Genomic DNA, 21,432 nt, shown 5'->3' on the forward strand with positions numbered 1-21,432 from the left:
TGTTACTGAGAAAGAAAATCAGCTAAGAGAAAGGGAAGCTGTGACAGGGTTTGATCTCAGCAAAGACTCAGCTTGGCCTGAGTCAGGAGAGACTCTGGAGTGTTAACTGTGCCAGACTTGACCCATTTGAGGCAAGAGCACTGGACTTGTGCATGCCTATATCATTGAGAGCCACATTCACTGGGACAGGACTTAGCCTACCCCCACCTGCAATGGCTACTCTTCATTGTCAGCCTGACTAGATTAATAAACACCTTTACGTCCTTGAGAATGGTTCTAGTTGGGGAGAAGATCTACCCTGAATACAAGCAGTTCTACCTCATGGACTGGAGTCCTGGAGAAAAACAGAAAGCCAGTTGGTCTTCAGAATCCTTTCTTTGCTTCCTATTGCATTGAGATATGAGCAAGCATCTGCCACCATGAAGCTGCCTCCACCATGCCTTCCCCATCATGATGGACTGTATCCCCCAAACATGAGCCAAAAGTAATTTCTCCTTACTTAACTACTTCCTATCAGCAAACTACCCTCAGTCCACACCTCAGGGGTTAGCCAAGGGTGTGTCTGTAGAAGGTCGCAGGTGGAAGTGCTTGGCCATAACATCGCATCACTGAGGGGAGAAAACCGGGAACCAATCAAAGGACTTTGCACAAGTCACCCACAACATCTTCTGCAAATGGCTACACAGATTGCAAGACCTAGAACACACGTGGCAGAAACCTGCTCACACGCTCCGTCGGCCACTGTTTGCATTTTCAACACAATACCTGCTTCTCTGAGGCTGTCTGACTGCTGCTCCAGCATGGTGATGCTCTCGCCCTGGAGACCGTCTGAGAAGATAAGCATCACCTACAGAAAGAGAGAAGAAAATAGGATGATGGCCAAACCAGAGATATACCTGGGAAAGGAGGAACCAACGCAGGATGTGGGATGGGAAATAGACTGTAGTGAGAATACCTGGCCCCTGGATGCAGATTTCTCCTCAAACAGGTCCCACAGTGACTGCAAGAACTGTGCGTTCAGGTAAGTTGGCCCACGGACGGTGACATGCAGCAGGCTGTCAAACACTGCTTTCTGGTAGATTTGGAACTTGGCTGGGAACTCTTGGTCACTGTTCACCTTAAAGGCCAGGCTCACCTGTGCCTCTGCGCCTGCTCCACAGCTCACCCCTCTGATAGAGGTGATGTCCTCTAAGATGTTTGGGAGGTATGATTCTAAGTGGGGATGGCCCTCCAACAAAGGCTGGCCCTGATGGTGGGTGGAAATGTCGAACCCGATCACGACATCCACAAAGCAATCTGTTGACAACGAAACGAGGCCAGGTTAATCAGCAAACAGGCACAAGGATGGAAGAGAAAAGATTCTGTCGTGCTCCAGAGCTGGAGTCCAGGGGGCATCTAGTACCCAGAGTATGTTCAAAAACGAAGGTACTGGCTACTCTACCAATAAAGAACACAGGTCCTCCCTCTGCCCCCTTTCATATGCAACAAGTTCCAGTAGTTATTTGAGGTTCAAATCATAGTTCAGGCTCATTGCTAGCAACTTGATATGTGTGGGTGAATTTCCCTGCTTTTAATGACAACATATTCTGATTCATGCGATCATAATATGCTAAACATTTGGACTGTCCTGGAGATTATTCTAGTTCTAGCAGCCATAAATGCAAAGTTTTGCAAAGGCCAGGTGGATAATACACAGAAGTCAAATGGCCAGGGAGCGAAGACAGTTGCCTGGAGACCAGATTGAACCCCAGGCCTGTTCACCGCCAGCAACAGCTGAGAGCAGCCAAGTAGTAAACGGGGACCCCATGGGGTTAACTCCATGTTCTAAAGTAAAGCCTGAAATCTGTACTTTTTAATACAAAGTCTCCAGTTTATAAGCGCTGTCAACTAACAAGCTAGCCCAGCTAGACAGAACGAGCAAGTTGCATGCAGGATCCCCTCTGAGCTTGCTGGTTCTTCTTTTGCAGGTTAAGGGACAGTGATTCATGAATGTTGTGGCACTATTCCAGGGTTAGAAGTCTGGCTTTTTAATTCCAGACCCAGGGCCCTTCCTTCCTCTGTCACTTGCCTCCACACAAGTACCCAAACAGGACAGAAGGGATCTGGAGCCCCTGGAGAGACTGACACATGCAGCCTCCAGCTTCACAGCTCTGAAGATGGAAGTAGCGGGAGTTACTGCCCATGCGCAAATTCCACACACTGAGGAATGCCTGCTGCCAAGCCACTTTCCCAACTCCCAGCCCCGAATGCACAGCACCTGAGTCCCCTGCGGCTACTGCCAGCTGTAGCTGATTAGCGGCATCCCTGTTGGATGGATCACTGTTTCCCGTTTGCTGACCTCACACCCTGCCAAGCTGATTTCTCTACAATATCCAAGTCTGTAAAGACTACTGAAATTTTTACTATGTTATAATCATGTAGATGTTATTCTTCAAAACAAAATAGATCTGGATATTTTATTCAGTAATTTAGGGAACTTGTTGCTCTTGCAGAGGGCCCAAGTTTAGTTTCCCCGTCTCAAAACTATTTGTAATTCTAGTCTCAGGGGGATCTGACACCCTCTTCTGGCATCTGTGGGCACTGTACCCACATAGTGCACACACATGCATGCAGACATGTTCCAGAGGAGCTAGTCCCCTTGTCTAGCCTCTAAAGTCACTGCAGGCATGTCCACAGACATACATGCAAGCAAAACACCCATATACAAATGTTTTTTTAAATGAAAATAAAAATTTTAAAGAAAACATCCACTGTATATATACACATAAATGTATACACGTACACACTCAGTCCTTTACTAGTTTAAGAATGCCGAAACAAAGTTTCAATAGTGAGTGTTCATTTGCCTTACATCCTACTGGATGAAGGACATTGTCCAGAGGACTTACAAGAGACTGAGCTCCAATACTGAGAGGAACATAAACTCTGAATAGCAGTGAGGGAACAGGGAAGCCTATAGGACTCAGCCCTCTCATGCTCTATACCCAGCCTGAGAAAGGCTGACTAATCACAAGCTTCCAGGGAGAAGCAACAACCGATGTCTCCTCTCACTATACATTGTCCTGAGTGGGCTCCATGGGGTTGGGGGGGTAGCTCATAAGACAGCTTCGGGAATGGAGGCACAGGAAGCCACCATCAAATAACACCAAACAACAGCAAGACACTCACTGGCTTTCCCACAGCTCTGGCAGATTTCACGGACCATTCTTTTCTTCACATCCACACTCTTCAATCTATTAAAGTCTTGGAAAGTAATGATTTTTTCTGGATTGCCTGTGATGGGCAGAAGTTGTTCCTTATAAACATCTCCTATGCCCAAAGCCAGGACACAGATGCCAAGGTCTTTCAGGACTTTGACCGCATCTGCCACGTCATAGCGAGGATAACCAGAGGTGATGACAACCAACATTTGAGGGACACCAGCGTTCCTCCTCCCGCCGACGGAGGGATGAAACATGTGGCTCACATGCTTAAGAGCAAAGTCAATTCGTGGAAACCCCTTGCTCTTGGCCACAGTTTGGATGCGAGATTTCCACTGAGTCTTGTTCAGAGAGCTTTCCAACTCGATGATTTCCTGGTACCGGCTCCCGTATTGAGCCATCCCGATTTTCATTCTCTGGGACTGAATGTCAAAATTATCAATTAAGTCTGACAAGAAAGTTGTCATGGTAACAAACTCCGAATCAGACACCATGTCAGAGCCATCACAAAGGAAAATCACATCTGCTTCCTGAAGGTTACAGGCTGGAACAAGAAGGAAAAAAAAAAAAAAAAGAATAAATTATTTTCCTCGTGCATCATTTTAAACTGTTCCTTTACTGGGATAGTTAAATTGCTTTGCTAAATACTTAAATTGTTTTCCATTAGCAGCAAATTGAGATAAATTAACTGAAGAGAGACTCACTGATTGAACCTCAAAGAGAAGGAAAAAATAGCAGGAAAGAGTAGGATACTAGACATTTTTTCAAAGTGTAATTATATTTGCATGAGTTATTGAGAAAGATATTGCAGGGTATTCAGAAAGGAAGTAGGTAATTTGGATAGATTGAATATTCTCATGAAGAGATATTTTACAAGCCTGGAAGTCTCGTCAATGTCTGCAGACCGAAACAGTCTAGGTAGCAATCTCACTGTGTATTGCTGAAACTCCTATTGTTAACTGATGTTGCCAGATTACACATGTATTGAACAGTATCATTTCCAAAACACTTTGGGCATGCAATAACACAGTAAATAGCCCCAACCAGCTTATGAAACACTATTCTAATTTTCTATGAGTAGAAATGGAATTCAGAGTCAGGTAAATTTATAAGAACACATAATTACTGTGGAGGAAGGAATGTATCTGGACTTCCAGAAACTTAAATATACTTTTTTTTCTACTGCAGTTTTTTTATGTCATGATCTCAATATTAGAAGTGTATGGGACAAGTGTGTATTGTCCATAAATAAAGCACAAAACCATCTCCTTGAAGTTCAATGTGGAATATTCTAAAACCAAGGGAAAACTTTCTCCAAGTTCCAGCTAGACTCCCTGTCTCAGGTAGGAACAGAAGAAGGGTAGTCACAAATGGTCTTGATGCTGGTCCACTGCCCTAGGAAGTGCTTGTTCTGGAGCTCCTAGGTTTATGGCTTCATTGGCTGTGCATCACTGTCTGACTTCTGCCTACCCTGCCTTCCTTTTTAATTCACAAGTGTGGCTCCTTAATAAACATCGTGCATCCCAAGCTCCATCTCAGCATCAACTTCCAAGAGGTAACATGGGAGATAAGAACAAAGTAGCATCTTGACTCCTCAGACAAGACCAGTCTTAGTGATGTACTAGATTTGGCGGGAATCCAATTATGAACAAGAGCCCAAGGAACTCAGTCTTTTGATTGACAGATGAGTTAGCATCAAGAGAAACAGAAGGCAAGAACATGGAGCAAACAAAAGTTTAAACTTGTTAGATATATCAGATGCAGGCAAATGAGTGACAGGCTGAGTATTTGTAGTGGGTAGAACGGTGTGCACAAAGATGTGAAAAAAATTTCAGAATAACAAGAAAAACCTGAAAAGGGAAGGGGAAGCAGATGAGAAGGGAGAAGTGCATAATGGTTGGATAGAGCTAGGAAGCCTCCCAAACACTGTAGACAGTGGTATGACATAATCTAGTATGTGTAAGATTGTTGAAAGTGACCTGCATGGCCACAGGACAGATGGGTGGAGGGGTGATACACACCCCTGAGCACACACACATGAATATGTACACATGAGTATATCACACACCCGAAAGCTCAGACACCATCATGGAATAGGGGGTGGAAAGATGGTAAGAGCCAGAGGTCAAAGAGGACCAGATAGGACCACTGCACCCATGAACTCACAGGAGCTGTGATGGCACAAATCTTGCATAAGATCAATGAGTCAACATTCTGTTGTGGAGGTGGGAGAGAACCACAAGTCTCCACCCCTAGCTGAGGAGCTATTAGCAGTAGATAGCTCCTAGAGGAGGTGGAGTCTGCTTCCTTTAAGGGCGTAGCTCTAGTAGTTGGCCCCATATCTGTAAGCATATGGGCAACCCAAACTGGAAAAGAAGACATGAAGCTGGGGGGTGGAGATGTGAGGAGGGGTGTCTGGGCAGAGTTAGTGGGTGTGAATATGACCAAAACACATAAAAATATGATTCTCAAAGAGTAAAATATTATATTAAGTACTAGTAATAATGGCTTACTCTCTTGTGAATTATTGCACAGAGTTTCTTGTAGAGGCAGGTAAATATCTCTCAGTTTGTCAAAGTTGTCTACATGGATGGTATTTTCTTTCTTCCCTGCCATGGTCTCCAGTTCATGTTGGTTGGCATTTCCTACACCTACTGCGAAGATGGTGATGCCCTTGTCCCTTAGTCCCCATGCTGTGTCATTGAGTTTGTGTCGATCATGGGACACACCATCTGTGATGACAATCATCAGCTGTCTCACATTTTGCTTCAGGCGGCTGCCATGCTCTTCTGTGAACAGGATGTTGGAGTGCTCAAGAGCCTTGGCAGTGTAGGTCTCCCCTCCCGTGCCCCTGGTCCTCCTCAGGTGCTCAATGATGGCCGATTTGCTTGAGTATGTGTTAAGATAGAAAAGGATCTCGGGATTGTTGGAATATTTCAGAGCTCCAAACTGGACTCGGTCCCTGCCAACATCTGCCTTCTTCACCAAGTGGATGGTAAGGTTAATCATGCTTTCTTGTTCTTGTGATCCTATGCTGCCTGAATGGTCCAGTACGAACACAATGTCTAAGAGTTCGATCCTCTTGCAATCTGAAAAAAAAAATAAACAATAGGCACTCACAAACTACACTATGCATCTTACACACAAGAGGGAAAGTGGTCAACCTTTCCCATGAGTGTGCTAGGTAAATGACACCCCCATCCCCTTCCCTGTGCCTCAATCAGATGTCCTCTCATTTTATATGCATGTATATGTGTGTACATATGTGTGCATATATATGTGCACAGGTATGTGTATGTGGAGGCCAATATTCAATCATGGTTTCATTTCTCAGAACACCATCTACCTTGGTTTTTGAAGCAAGGTCTCTCACTGGACTAGAACCTACCAAATAGGTAAGGCTGGCAGGCCAGCAAGCCCCCAGGCTCTGCCTGTCTCTCCCTCCTCTGCACTGGGATCACAGGCACATGTCAAAATCTGGCTTTTTCAAATGGTGCTGGGGATCAAACTCTGATCTCCATATGACTGTGGCAAGCACTTTGCCAGGTAAGCATTCTCGCCAGCCCCTGCCTCGCTTGTTTCCTCAAGATGGTTGTCACTTTACAAAAAAAAAAAAGAAACCAAAGCACATTCAAGGGCAAGTTGCCAGAGCAGGATTCTAAGGGCACATGTACCCTTACCTAAGGGGCCTGCCGACTGGTGGTGCTGCACCACACTGCTCTGTTCTGCTGTGTCTCAGGCCCCATGGTGCTAATCAGGCCCCTTTGCTAGTCAGCTTGCAGCAGAAAAGAAATCTCAGAAGCCGATTCAAGGACAACACAATGGCAAGATGTGCTAGTGCTTGCCAAAATGGACTGCTGTCTTGAAGAGTTCAGGAGCTCATTGTGTAGCTTGGGGGTTGCATCCTACTCTCTCTGGCTCCAGCTCTCTTCTGTGCCCCCAGTACCCAAACCTCCCCACATGCATCATAGAACTCCCCACTTAGGTGTGCTCCAATCTGGCCTCCAGAATTTAAACTCAGGAAAAGAGTGGAGACAAGTAGGGGAAGAGTGAAAGTCTTATCTCATCTTCCCTGGCCCCAAGTCCTCTTTCATTTTCAAAGTCAACAGACCATTCTTGGGAGCTCTTCAAAATCTACATTTTCTTTTCCTTGATAACCTAGGTATTTGCCTTCCAAAGTTCCCTTTCTCCTTCATGTCCCACCAGCCTGTTAAACCTCCAGTCTTTATTTCTGCCAATGAGATTCTCAAGTTTTCAAGTCCCAGACACCATAGATGAGCTCAGGCTATCCCCGTGAAAGTCTGGGGCAAAGGCTTCATTGAGATTTGGTGACTGTGCATGACTTGAAAAACATTTATGAGTTGGTTACTATATGAGGCAGTTGAAGTTTCACATTATACTCTACACAGGGCTCTGCCAACATTGGTATCTATCCAAAGAAAGATTCTACAGCTGAAGATCTAGCCCTTTAGTATACACCTCAAAACTAGTGAGTCTGAAAAGCACTGCCATTATAGAGGAAGAAACGACTCCAGTCAGGTTGCTATCAGAAAGTCCTGAGAGAAAGCACCTAAAATCCATTTGCAGTGAGGTGTTATTTGTCAAGTTGCTAAAAATTCTAAACACATGATTTTGAAGAATGAAACCAATAACCATTTCTATTCTGCCAGGAGAACACACAATCCACTTACTGATGTTTTCATTTACTCTTTTAGCTTTTTCCAAAATGGATAACAGCACAAGAAAGATTTCAGAATGGGTGTCTCTGGTCCTTGTGCAGATTGATAGCAAGTTCTAGCTCAAGAGAAGTTGAAGTTGATAGAATCAGGATTCAGGATGCATGCAGCTCAATGGTAGAGCTCCCACCTAGCATCTGTGAGGCACTAGGCTCAATTCCCCACCCCCACCACCCTTTCTGTATCTCCCTACCTCCCCTCTTTACCTTCTCCCTCTCACCTTCCCTCCATACACTTCTGCTTAAAATGATTTAAAAAAAAAAAAAAAAAAAAAGGGCCAGGCAGTGGTGGCGCATGCCTTTAATCCAGCACTCAGGAGGCAGAGGCAGGCGGATCTCTGTGAGTTCAAGGCCAGCCTGGTCTACAGCGAGATCCAGGAAAGGCACAAAGCTACACAGAGAAACCCTGTCTCGAAAAACCAAAAAAAAAAAAGATAAAAAAATTTTAGTATTAAAAACTGGTAATGGAAAAATCCATGTTTGTAAGAAATAAAGCCACAAGTTTAGTGTAATATTTGGAGACCTTTTCAAAAGAGATTTGAACTCACCAAAAGCAGGACTAGTTTGTACCAAACTTGCTACAGAATTGTTCATCAGGTCATGAGGGTTTTAATATAACTAACATAGATAAGAAATGAGGGGACCACTGGGGTCTTGAGGTTGATGGGGACACTTACCATGTAGAGCGCACACACGAAACATGAGTTTACTCTCTATCGCCTCCAGATGATCAAAGTTCTCAACATGGAAAACCAGGCTGCCATCTCCACTGATTTCCTCCAGCTCGGCCCTATTAGCACCATACACACCCACAGAAAAGATGGTCACACTTTCGTTCCTGAGAGCCATGGCGGGACCCCCTACTTTATCTTGAGCTTCTCCATCTGTGAGGAGGATGAGAAACTTTCTGACCTGGGGACGCCCCCCCTTGGAAAGGTCAAAGTAGTCCTTTACAAAGGTAAGCGCACTTCCAGTCAAAGTGTTTCTATTGATGGGCGACATCCGGTCTATTGCAGCATGAATTTCTTCATGTGTGAAGAATGTGTTGAGCTGGAATTCTTCCCTGTTATAATCACTGAACTGAACAACACCCACTTGGGTTTTATTGGCACCAATTTGAATCTTCTGCACCAGGTTTTTCATGAAGGTTTTCATTGTCTCAAAATTGGTATGCCCTATGCTTCCAGAACTGTCCACTAGAAACATAATGTCAGCCTTCATGTCTTCACATCCTGTGTGGTAGAAACAGATCGGCAATTGGTGTGATTCTCAGACTACATGGAAACAGTCAGTAATAACAAATGTATTTATGAGAAAATGTTCAAAATCAACTCAGGGAATTGCTGTTATGTGTGAAATTTTTATTTGCAACTTTGGTTGAAGAAGCCTTCTGACAAGAGCCCTTTATCAGAAAGTCACTGAGGATGATCCAAGAAATTTAAAAAAGGAAATGCCACTTCAAAAGTTTACATTCAGTCCCTCATACATACAATCACTCATTCATAATTCATTTATCATTCATGTATCATTTATCCATTCATCATTCATCCATTCATCACTCTTTCATTCGTAACTTTTAAGTGCATATAAATACCAAGCCTCAAGTTAAGAATTAAAGATGTAATGATGATTTTAAAAAGTTAATCTGACCCAAACTAACCAATTCTCAACATTTATGGGACTAAGATTTCAGGATTTAAATATAGTCTTGAAAAACATAATTCTAAGTAATCTTAAAGCAGCATTATTTTCTGGGATAATTTTAAATGGTTTAATAAATAAGTCATTTAATAAATAGAAATTGTAATGAAAAGTTTTTTTTAGTAGTGATATTACATGCTTTAGTACACACATATAATTCACTATGGACTATTCCTTTATTTATACATAAAATTTATAGCTGGCCCTTATTGAAATTGGGTATACATACATATACATAGGTGCATATACACATACATATAAAACCAACTTCAACAGACTACTAAAAATAGGTGTTATTGGGGCTGGAGAGGTGGATCCGTGGTTTAGAGCACTTGTTGCTCTTGCATGAGCCCAGGTTCAATTCCCAGCACCCACACAGTAGCTCAAAACCATCCATTCTCCAGTCCCAGTGGTTCTGATGCCCTCTGCAGACTTCTGCAGGCATTGCATCCACATAGTACACACATATACTTGCAGATAAAACACTCATACATGTAAAATCAAAATAGAAAACTTTTAAAACAAAAAATATGAATATAGCCTTAATAAAACCCCAAAGTAAATTGAAGTGTTGATGACACTTCTTTGTGTGACCCATATAAAGGAATAGATATAAATTTAACATTCACAAGAGCTGTCCTCTATTTCTACAGATCATAGGGCCTGCTTCTAGTATGCTAATGTGTCTTCCCATTCTTGCCTGTTAGTCAAGCTTCATCCAGGCCGATTGTTTCCCAGCAGAAGAATGCTTGTCTCGGCCTTCCTTGCAACCAGACATGACCCCTTGACTAAGTTTGAACCTGCAGTTGGACACAGTCTAGCTTCCTCCGGGTCCTACCATCACATCAATTGAGTGCAGCAAGCTCCCTTCAGGTGTCTTTCCACAAATGGGGGGTGATGAGCACAGTTCTGACCTAAAGGTAAAAATAATCACCTGCCTGTCCACTAGACCTGAACTCCTCAGCCTGACGGGTACATTGAGAGAAAAAGCAATAACGTTCTGTAACCCTGAGCTTGAAGCGTCTGTATCAGAATGCTTTGGTCCACCACACAGACACACTGCCTCATTCTGTCAGTACCTGCTCTGAAGCATGTAACTGTTCTCTGGCCCCTCAGGCCCAGGCTTCTTAACATTCCACTCTCCATTCACTATTTAGGACTCATCTCCTTGATCCATGACTGGATTCCTGAACTACAAAAGATGTGCTTGCCTCCGCACATCAGTCTAGAATCTTCTCCTCTAAAGAAAAGTCTAAGGTGTACTCTATATAGTGTTTCCTGAAGTCCTCCTTTTCTTGGAGTCAACCACAGGAAGCACTGGGGACCATTCCTCCTTGCCATCAGGCTTAAGACCCCAACTGTATTACTGTTAGCAACAGGAAAGATGAAGGCCATGATGTGGAGTTCTGCCCTCAGACCACTCATTTGCTTGCTTGATTTTATTCCCAGTAGCTCAGAAAACTCACACTTTTTTTGCATCCTTTTCTCTCCTCTCCAGTGAAAACCTCAGCCACCTTCTGCAGTGTGACTTTGTTTTGGCTTTGCAGGTTTGCAGGGCTGGCTGGGGCTCGTCCACTCTAGACAAGCGATCGACCACTGTGCTCCATTCCCATCTACATGTGACATTTATGCTTCCCTTTCTGGGCTCGATTTGTTTTCCTTACCTTTTTCGGAGCAGATTCTGTGAACAATTTCATTTTTTATGTTCTTTAGAGAATCAAAATTCTGCCCAAAGTTAACCCTTTCGTCGTTGCCGGCAATTTGTTGCAGCTGGGTTTTGTTCGCCTCCCCGATCCCCACTGCATGAATGGTGACGTGTTCGGCCCTGAGTCTGTCCGCAGGTTCTAGAACGCTGTCTTCTGACTTCCCGTCAGTCAGTACAATGAGGTAACAGGGAATTTCATCCGTCCTCTCCGATTTTCCCGTCTTGATTATCGGCAGTATGAAATCCAGGGCTTTCCCGGTGAATGTACGACCTTTGAGTTGCTTGATGTTGAAAATGGCCTTCTTCAAGGCAACAGCATCCATGTAGAGAGAGACGGGAAATTCCACTTCATTCTTATGTGAATACTGCACGACGCCAACTCGGACTTTGTTGGGACCAATGGGAAACATGTCTACCACAGACGACATAAATATCTGGATTTGCTCAAACTCTTTCTTACGGATGCTGGTCGAGCCATCAATGAGGAAATAGATGTCAGCCTCCTTTGTATCCACACAGCCTAAAAAGGAAACAAGCACAGAGGGCTGGGAAGTGTGTTCTCTGTCCATTCACTCCTTCATACATACAGACATTTGGGACGAGAGAACTTTGTCCCAGGCTTTGTGCAGAGCAGGAGGCTGTGCAGGATCTAAAGAACAGGGCCTCTGTGTTTATGTGGAGCATAGACACTTCCTGGGGACCTTTCTGTCCATTTTTAACCTTTGGCATGTATCACCATCTTGGGAAAACACTGAAACACAGCAAAGCAGAGTGCTTTATCTAGGATCACACAGCCAATAAATGAAAAGCGAGGACCAGATTTCCCAGACCCTCAGGCTGTAGGTAAAATCATCTGACCAGCTTTGACAATTGCTTCTTTAGAGTCTGGAAAACTGGAAAACAACATGGGATCATGTCATGATTTGGGGCTGGCAGTCCAAGAAAGTCTGCTACAATGCCACTTCCTTTATTACACTAAATCTAAGGAGGAGTATTGTTTCCTTTCTCTCTTTCACTTTCTCTCAGGCTAGCTGGGAACAATCTATGTAGCTGAGGACGGCCCTGAACTCCTGATCCCCCTGCTCCACTTCCCAACTGCTGGGATTACAGGTTCTTGCCACCATGCCAAGCTAATTTTAACTTTTTCATCAGGTGATCATTTCTCTTTGTAGTCATTCACAGGAAATAGGTAGCACAGTTTCATACTGTAAGCTTCATATGCCATTATTTAGTTAAGTAAAGAAGCCAATCTTTTAGACACAGGGAAATTTAGCCATTTAAGAATTCTTCTTTTGTTGTAAGCATTGGGGCACTGAATGATCCCTGACACTACTGTAGGCTTTGAGCAACCATTCCTTAACAAATAAATGATACTGGAAATACATCAAATCCAGAGAAATAAAACTTGAAATCAATGCTTAGAGCTCTGAGGCTGAGATCAGAATCATCTGCAAAGCGCAGGCAGATCTGGGCCTACAAACCTTGGATGCCAGCACAGTGAACTGATCCATGATCTAATAAAGATGCAAGCATTCACCAGAAGGGAAGAGGCAGTGGCCAGGGATGGTGAAGAGAGAATGTGGATCAGAGCAAACCACAGTGATGGCTTGGCCCTCCCTGCACCTCTGACCTCTCACACACTAGTCCTTGCTCACTGCTGCTTTTACCACACAAACTTAGAGCCCAGACAGTAAAGTGCTTACTGTGTAAGTGTGGAGACTGCCTTTGATCCTCGGCACCTACATTAAAGTGTGGAAAAACAGGCAAAGTCATGTGTTATCTGAAGGTAGGACTACAGCTTAGCTTTTTCTTCTTCTTGTCCATCTACACTATAAAAAATGTTTTATGCATCATGTGTGTGGCTTTATTACATCTTACTGAGGCACAATTTGCACATTATAAAATCAATACATTGTAAGTATATATTCTTCAATCGATTTTTGCCATATTTATAGCTATGCAGCCATTACCCAAATTCAGGTTTTTTGTTTGTTGGGGTTTTGTTTGTTTGTTTGTTTTAGCATTCTCTCAACCCTTAAAACCCCCTGACTGAATTTGATCAATGCCTGCTGCCCACTCCAGTCCCAACCCTGGACAACCATTCCCGTTAGTCATGTAATAATGGAGTCTTCTAGACATACCAGTTTTATCAAGCTCCATTTGTTCAGCATGGGTAGAAACTTGGGTCCAGATTTCATTGCGGATCTTCTTCAGGAAGTTCCCACTGTAGGATTCCAGCTGTCTGTAGGAGCTGTGTATGGAAACACTCTGCTCAGAAGGGTAGGATACTATGTCTTCTAACTGTGTGCTGTTGGCCCCTTCGACGCCCAGAGCAAACATAGTTATGCCCTCCAAGCGAAGGTCTAATGCAGCATCCCTCACGGCATCCTCTGATGGTCTGTTGGTGACCAGCACAGCAATCTGAGGGACCCCCTGTGCCTTTCTGCTGCCACCGGACTCTGAAAAGCCTTCTCTTCTCATCTGCTCAATGGCAGCTCCAACTTTAGACCCCCCAGTTCGGAGGGAGAGTTTTTGGATTTGCTGCTGGAATTCAGACTGGTTGTTACTCGACTTCAGGGAAGAAATGGTCTGAACCTTGTCACTGTAGCTCATCAGTCCAAGTCGCATGCAATTGTCCTTCACATCCACAGAGCTGGTGACATTCTCCAGAAAGTTCTGCAGGTCCTTCAGATTTTCTGTGGTCCCCACTGATTCATCCACCAAGAATATAATGTCAGCCAGAGAGTCTTTCTGACAGGATATGGGAAAGGGAACTGTGGAGAGAGAAAAGTTGTGAGGTTAGAAGAAACCACCGGCCTAGAGTGAAGGGTGCTTCAAGGATTGCTAAGGCACTAATGAAAATGGATGGAGTTACCAGACCCAGTTAGACTTACTTCCTCTTAGTAAAATTCTGAATAAGTCTGGCAAGGTCATTGAATTCAGAGGCTTCATGTAAACTCTTTCTTCTCTACTTAGCAATTTTCCTGCCACATGCTATGGCCACCACTGCCACTGTCATCTCTGGGACCATACCTCCAATAACTGTCTTCATGGACAGTATACTTCCCCCTCCCCCCTCTCTCCCCCCCCCCCCCCCCCCGTTAGTGTGACCATAGTCACCGGCACAACCATCATCACTACCAGCACATGAAGCTCAACTCCATCACCTCCACCACTGTGACCACCTCCACCACAGTCTCCACACCTACCTTTTACCAGCAATGGGACTGTCATGGCTGCCACTACCTTCACCACCACTGTCCTCACATTGTAACATGTGGGGAGGAATCGGCAGACATATTTCTGACCTCAACCAGCTCACACTCCGTGGTGGCCAAATTCTATTCTTCCAAGTGGTGATAATTGCTACAAAGCAGGTGGCTTGATTGACTCTCCTGGTGGTGTGGTTGGGGGAGAGACTTTACCCTATGTGAGATGTCAAGTCAGGGTAGGCCCCTCTGAAAGGATCACATTTGGATGAAATGTGAATGTAGGATCCAATCACAGGAAATTCGGAAGAAAGAGAAATCTAGTTTCTATGATAGCAAAAGGTGGGGACAAGCAAGAACCACACAGTGGCTAGAGCCAGCGGGAGAAACAATGGTGATGAAGCCAGAGGGAAGCAGTTCGGAGCACCCGGAAGTCACATGACCTGTTTTAAATTTCTCAGCATCACATCACTCCAGGTGCTGAAGGGAAATAATGATTCAAGGTTACAACAAACAGCTGCCCTGGTCCGGGAAGGAAATGCTGATTCTAAACAGGATAATGAGCAGCAGGAGAAGGGGAAACTCCCAGGCTTAGGGTTTGCACAGCTGAGTGGATGGTGGCAGTGTGTCCTCCTTCTGAGACACTGGGAATGAGTTACAAGTAGGATCCAAGAGTTCCATCTCAGACATTCTAGATTTCATGTAGCATTGAGCATCTGAGAGGAGATGTCACACGAGCAGCTGTTTGGAAGAATCTGATCGAAGGCAAAGTCACCATATTCACAGCAAACACCTACTCCAAACGTGAGTGGATGAATCACGCCTGTGCAAAGCAGAGTCATGAGACAAGAGCTACCCATTAGCTTCTCTGACCCCAAAAGACAGAAAAACATGTCTTACTTACCTCTGGCCCTCTAGTGTCAGGTACCTGGTGTGAGAACAAGAATATCTGTAGAGAATTAATTAAAACTTATTCTCATACACCTCACACAGAAGCCCACACCACTGGCTAAGCCAAACTCCCAGCATGTATTTGCCAACAGCTGTTATTATCAATAGCAATAAACAAAAGTCATGCAAGTCACTTCGCCATTGTTAGAAGACAGACACCATTTTCTTGACTTTACAAGGAAGGGAACAGACGCTCCCAGGTTAAGAAAACTACCCAAGGTCCTAAGCAGTCCAGCCATACTTTAAACTCAGACCTTACTGATGACAGCTCTTGCTTAAACTTCCAGAAGGTAAGGATGGGGTCCTTCCAAGCAATGCCCTGTCTTGTACTATAAGAAGGAGTAAGAGAAGTGTGATCAGTACATGGGGCCCCTAAAAGGTGACAGAGCTCCATTGTCCCTGAGAGACCAGACTAAGAGTCAGAGAGCAGCCAGGGAAGTCCACTCAGCTAAGGATTCTCCTATGGTACTCCAAAGACGTGGCCAGGCTTCTTGCCAGCACAGCATTCTTGCTACATACCTGCCTAGAGCTGACTGGCCCATTTGCTTCATCACCAATTCTGTTCCTGCACATGCAGCCTCCTATTTCTCTTGTTTCTTAACTGATGCTCTCTAGGACCATTTCTCCAGTGACTACTGGACTCACGGTATTTTGCTTTGAAATCATCAGAGAAAATTCACCTAAGACACAAGTAAAGCATCCTTCAATAAGAAGATGTGAGCTAATGGGGCATTAGCATTTCCTCTTTGGGCCAAGGGAATCAAGAATCAAAGTCAATGAAGAGAAGGTCTTGTGTGTTTCTATATGAAATACCCGGGCTTCCTGGGAGCTGAAGGAAAGGCAGAGCAGGCACCTGCCAGCTGGAAGCTCACAGAGGTGGCTTCTGGGATGGAAATCAGAACTCACTTAAGGACATGCTGCAAAGGCTAGGGCCATCACCCCTTCCTAAGGACACACTGTGACAGCTGGGTAAATGCTGGTCCCCGGCAGCTCTCAATGCAGTAGACATCTGCATGGATGATGGGGTCTTAGAGAAAGGAACAGTCCCATGAGATGTGCTTGGGGTCCTCGGAAAAGTAAATAGGAGACTTTCACATAGGAAAGGTAAGGGCTGAGGCCTTGAATTACATAAGGGAGGGAGATACTGAGACAATTCAATTTGATCTGCTTCCAGTTGGCTCTCATTCAATACCCATAAACTTTCAATAAATATTTCCAGTATTTCCCCAGTTTAAAGATATATTCTTCTGGGAGAGACATTGTTACTTAATAACAGCATTTCAGTGTCTCCTAAAAGCACCACTGATGCACCACAGAAACACATCCTAATGTTAGATATATGAAAATGTGAAATATTTAATTATAAATGTGAAAGCTATCACCATAGCATGACTAACTACATGGCTGGAGAGGTAACAAGTGCCTTTTGTCTGGAGCAGGTGCTGGTACTCATTAGAGACATACTCAAAAGAAATAGTTCAGGAAAGGCTATGCTTCTAGGCATGCACAAGCCCAAGATCACAGCCTGCCACACCTCTGGCCAGCCGAGTCACCCCTGTGCTGCCTGTGTGGCACAAAGCATGAGCATGTGCTGACAAGCCTCTCATTCCACAGTCCTCACTCCTGTTGGGTAGGATATGCTAGCTGTAATCTGCTGGCTGACTGGCACTTACTGAATTACTGTTCATCAGCTTCACATTGCCAGGAATATGAAGGAAAAGGAACCATCTAGATGCCTGGTGCCTATAACAGTCAGATTTTCACTTATTCATAATAAGAAGCCAACAGCCTACAGAATGGGAAAAGATCTTCACCAACCCCACATCTGACAGAGGGCTGATCTCCAAAATATTTAAAGAACTCAAGAAACTAGACAGCAAAATACCAAACAATCCAATTTAAAAATGGGCTACAAATCTAAACAGAGAATTCTCAACAGATGATTCCTAAATGGCTGAAAGACATTTAAGGAATTGCTCAACATCCTTAGTCATCAGGGAAATGCAAATCAAAATGACTCTGAGATACCATCTTACACCTGTCAGAATGGCTAAGATCAAAAACACTGATGACAGCTTATGTTGGAGAGGATGTGGAGTAAGGGTAACACTCCTCCACTGTTGGTGGGAATGCAAGCTTGTGCATCTACTTTGGAAATCAGTATGGTGGTTTCTCAGAAAATTGGGAATCAATCTACCTTAAGACCCAATGATACCACTCTTGGGCATATACCCAAAGGATGCTCAATCATACCACAAGGACACATGCTTAACTATGTTCATAGCAGCATTATCTATAATAGCCAGAACTGGAAACAACCTAGATGCCCCTCAACCAAAGAATGGATAAAGAAAATGTGGTACATATACACAATGGAGTATTTCTCAGCTGTAAAAAACAATGACATCATGAAATTTTCAGGCAAATGGATGGAACTAGAAAATATCATCCTGAGTGAGGTAACCCAGAATCAGAAAGACAAACATGGTATGTACTCACTCATAAGAGGATACTAGGAGGGGGGGCTGGAGAGATGGCTCAAAGGTTAAGAGCACTGACTGCTCTTCCAGAGGTCCTGAGTTCAATTCCCAGCAACCACATGGTGGCTCACAACCATCTGTAATGAGATCTGGTGCCCTCTCCTAGCCTGCAGGCAAACATGCTGTAAACATAATAAATAAATAAATCTTAAAAAAATAAAAAGAGGATACTAGATGTAAAACAAAGGATAACCAGACTACAACCCACAGCTCCAGAGAAGCTAGGAAACAAGGAAGACCCTAAGAGGGACACATGGATCACTTTGGTAAGGGGAAACAGAGGAGTAAACTGGGGGTGAGGAGGGGCAATAGAGGGTAGGGAATGAGGGATGAGGAATAAGAAAATGAGGGAACGGGATGGTCAAGTTGGGGTAGGGACGGAGTGGAAGAGCAATGAACAAGATATCTTGATAAAGGGAGACACTATGGGGTAAAGAAGAAACCTGGTGCTAGGGAAATTCCCAGGAATCCACAAAAAATGACTCCAGATTAGACTATTAGCAACAGTGGAAAGGGTGCCTGAACTGGCCTACCCCGGTAATCAAATTGGTGAATACTCTGTCATTATAGAGCCTTCATCCAGTAACTGATGGCAGCAGATGCAGAGATCCACAGCCAAGCCCCAGGCTGAGCTCCATAGAGTCCAGTCGAAGAGAGGGAGGAGGAATTAGATGAGAAGGGTTGAGATCATGATGGGGAAACATACAGAGATAACTGAACCAAGCTCGAAAGAACTCACGAACTTTAGACCAACTGCTGTGGAATCTGCATAGGACCAGACTAGACCCTCTGCAGACAGGAGATAGTTGTGTAGCTGGGTGTTTGGGGGGCCTCTGGCAGTGTGATCAGGATCTATTCCTGGTGCATGAGCCGGCTTTCTGGATCCCATTACCTATGGTTGGACGCTTGACTCACTCCTGATAAAGTGGGAGGTGCTTGTTCCTGCCTCACCTGAATGTACCAGGCTTAGCTGTCCTACCATGGGAGAACTTACCTTGTTGGAGAAGGGGATGAGGGATGGGGGGAAGGTGGGGTGAGTGAGAGGAGAGATAAGAGAGGGATATATGGTTGGTGTGTAAAATTAATTAAAAATTAAAAACAAAAAACACCAGTTCACTGTCTTAGGCTCAAAGAGTACAGAAATTAACACAAGCTGGCAATTCTGCCCTGTGACACTCCCCAGTCATGGCTGTAAGACAGGGACAAACAGCGATAGAAAATTATGGGAAATGTTGCTGTCATAAGATGTACCCAAGGAATGCTGGAACCTAAAAATGAAAGCCTCCCAAGAGAGGACAAACGCAGGGTTGAGACTGAAATGACAGAGCTGTTCTGCAAAAGGAGGCAAAGGAAAGCAAAAGGGTTGGTGCCAGAGAAATGGCACAGACAGAGGCAGAGAAAAGGCTGATGTGTGGAAATTCCCAACAGCTCAACACAGCTGATCACAAGTACCAGGTGAGAGCTGCCGTGGGTAAGGGCGGCATATACTGTGCCCGTGGGGATTGGGCTCCTCTTCAAGGGTTTCCTACCTGTCTTATCAGCATTGGTTGCAGCTGTGGCTGTGGCTGCAGCTGTGGCTGTGGCTCCAGGTGTGGCTGGGGCTCCAGGTGTGGCTGGGGCTTCAGGTGTGGCTGGGGCTTCAGGTGTAGTTGGGGCTGCAGGTGTGATAAGGTCCACAGCCATTCCTTCCCTGTACTTAGTCACGTCCTTGATGATCTGCGTCATGTTTGGGGCAAACATACCAAGAGCCCTGACAGTCCTGAGGTTGAAATGGAACTGGGATGTGGCCATGGCCTTCAGGTTTTCCTCAGAAGCCTTCTGCACCCCCACTGAGATGATTTTCACCCCATCTTCCCGCAGGGCCTTCGAAGCCTCTTCCACACCATCCTCAGACTCGGCTGAAGCCAGCACCACCAGGATTGGGGGGAACTGTTTCTTGTCTCTTCCATTTGTGGATGCAGAGAAATAGGTCCTGTGAGCCTCTCGCAGGGCATTCCCTATCTTCAGGGACCCACCGATGAACCTGAAGTTCTTCTTCAGGTGGTTCAGCACAGGGTTCCTGTTCTTGAAGGTGCCTAGCTGGAACTCATTGTGGAGAGCATCGCTGTACTGGGCCAGGGCCACACGGTACTTGTAGGCCTCTATGGGGAGGCTGCTGATCAGCTTGATAAGAAAAGTTCTCACAAATGGCAAGGATTTCATCCCTAGGTGATCAGAGCTGTCCACCAGAAACACCACATCTGCATACTCGGGGCCTGGCCCTACATAATAAAGACAGCAAGTACAATTTTATTTCCACCATCACATTTTAGACCTCACTATTCACTTGAGACTACATCCTTGTGCTCCTATGGTTTTATCATAATTCCAAAGATGGTTTTTCCCTGGAAGTCAAACAGAAGAAATCACTTGTTTTGCCTGACATGTCACGGGGACATTAGTTAAGTTAGTCAAAAGATTTTTCTTTCTCAAATCTATTTCTGAAGGCAATTGATTTTCTTTTTATATGTGGAGCCCCAGGAGAATTTAAGAGCAGAGTAAAGGAAGATTTTAGGTGCATGGAGTCTTCTGAGGATCACAGAACAAGAGAATTGGGATCAGACATGGGCATGAAGCAAAGAGAGGTCACCAATGCATCACCATGCCTAGTCTGAAGGTGGCTGAGCTATCCCATGTACAGGCAGAGGTGACAGCTTTTTAACTCCCCTGTGGTCCACCATTGGCCATAGACCATCCCCGAGAACTGGATAGAGGGAAAAATGACCGGTAGAGCTTCTTTGACAAAGAAGCTCTGGGAAAACCAGAGGCTGCAGTGCAGCTGCATCTTTTGGTAGGCTGGGGCTCAATTTGAGATCTTAAACATCACATATTGGAGATGTTCAGATTGGAGATACTCAGCATGTGTATTTCATATTGTAAAGGGGGAAAGAGGCAATGGTTTAGTCACAGAAACATTTGGATTATGTTTTCTATATGGGATTCTTTGTCTTCTACCTATTAAAGGGGAAGAATGAAAATATGTATGAGAGAGAGAGAGAGAGATGGATAGATTATACATACATATATATGCATATATAGATATCCAAACCAAACTACTATTCTTTATTATGATAACCCAATAATAATCCTTGCCAAGTGTGCTGGCTAGTTTTGTGTCAACATCACACCAAACAACCCAGAGTGAACTGAGAACAGGTAATCTCAATTGAAAAAAAAAAAAAATGCCTCACCAGACTGGCCCATGGGCAAGCCTGTGGTACATTCTCTTGGCTGATGATTAATGTGTGAAGGCCCAGCTCACTGTAGACAGTCACTCTCAGGCTGGCGGGCCTGGGTGCTATAAGCAAGCAAGCTGGGCAGGCTATGAAAAAGCCTTAAGAAGCTCTCTTCC

General features: G+C 44.5%; 1 protein-coding gene across 1 annotated transcript in view; it reads right to left on the reverse strand.

Annotated features, from left to right (window-relative positions):
- Positions 1-21,432, reverse strand: part of Col6a5 (collagen type VI alpha 5 chain) — a 93,617-nt gene that overhangs the window by 71,177 nt on the left and 1,008 nt on the right. Inside the window, exons 2-9 of the mRNA XM_036194045.1 lie at positions 19,571-20,302; positions 13,483-14,115; positions 11,301-11,861; positions 8,613-9,167; positions 5,714-6,289; positions 3,169-3,744; positions 956-1,296; positions 766-847 (exon numbers count right to left, since the gene is read on the reverse strand). Of these exons, the coding sequence (XP_036049938.1) occupies positions 766-847; positions 956-1,296; positions 3,169-3,744; positions 5,714-6,289; positions 8,613-9,167; positions 11,301-11,861; positions 13,483-14,115; positions 19,571-20,302 (4,056 nt within the window). The remainder of the gene's footprint in view (positions 1-765; positions 848-955; positions 1,297-3,168; positions 3,745-5,713; positions 6,290-8,612; positions 9,168-11,300; positions 11,862-13,482; positions 14,116-19,570; positions 20,303-21,432) is intronic.

This window comes from Onychomys torridus, chromosome 7, assembly GCF_903995425.1.
Source record: "Onychomys torridus chromosome 7, mOncTor1.1, whole genome shotgun sequence".
NCBI classification, from domain to species: Eukaryota; Metazoa; Chordata; class Mammalia; order Rodentia; family Cricetidae; genus Onychomys; species Onychomys torridus.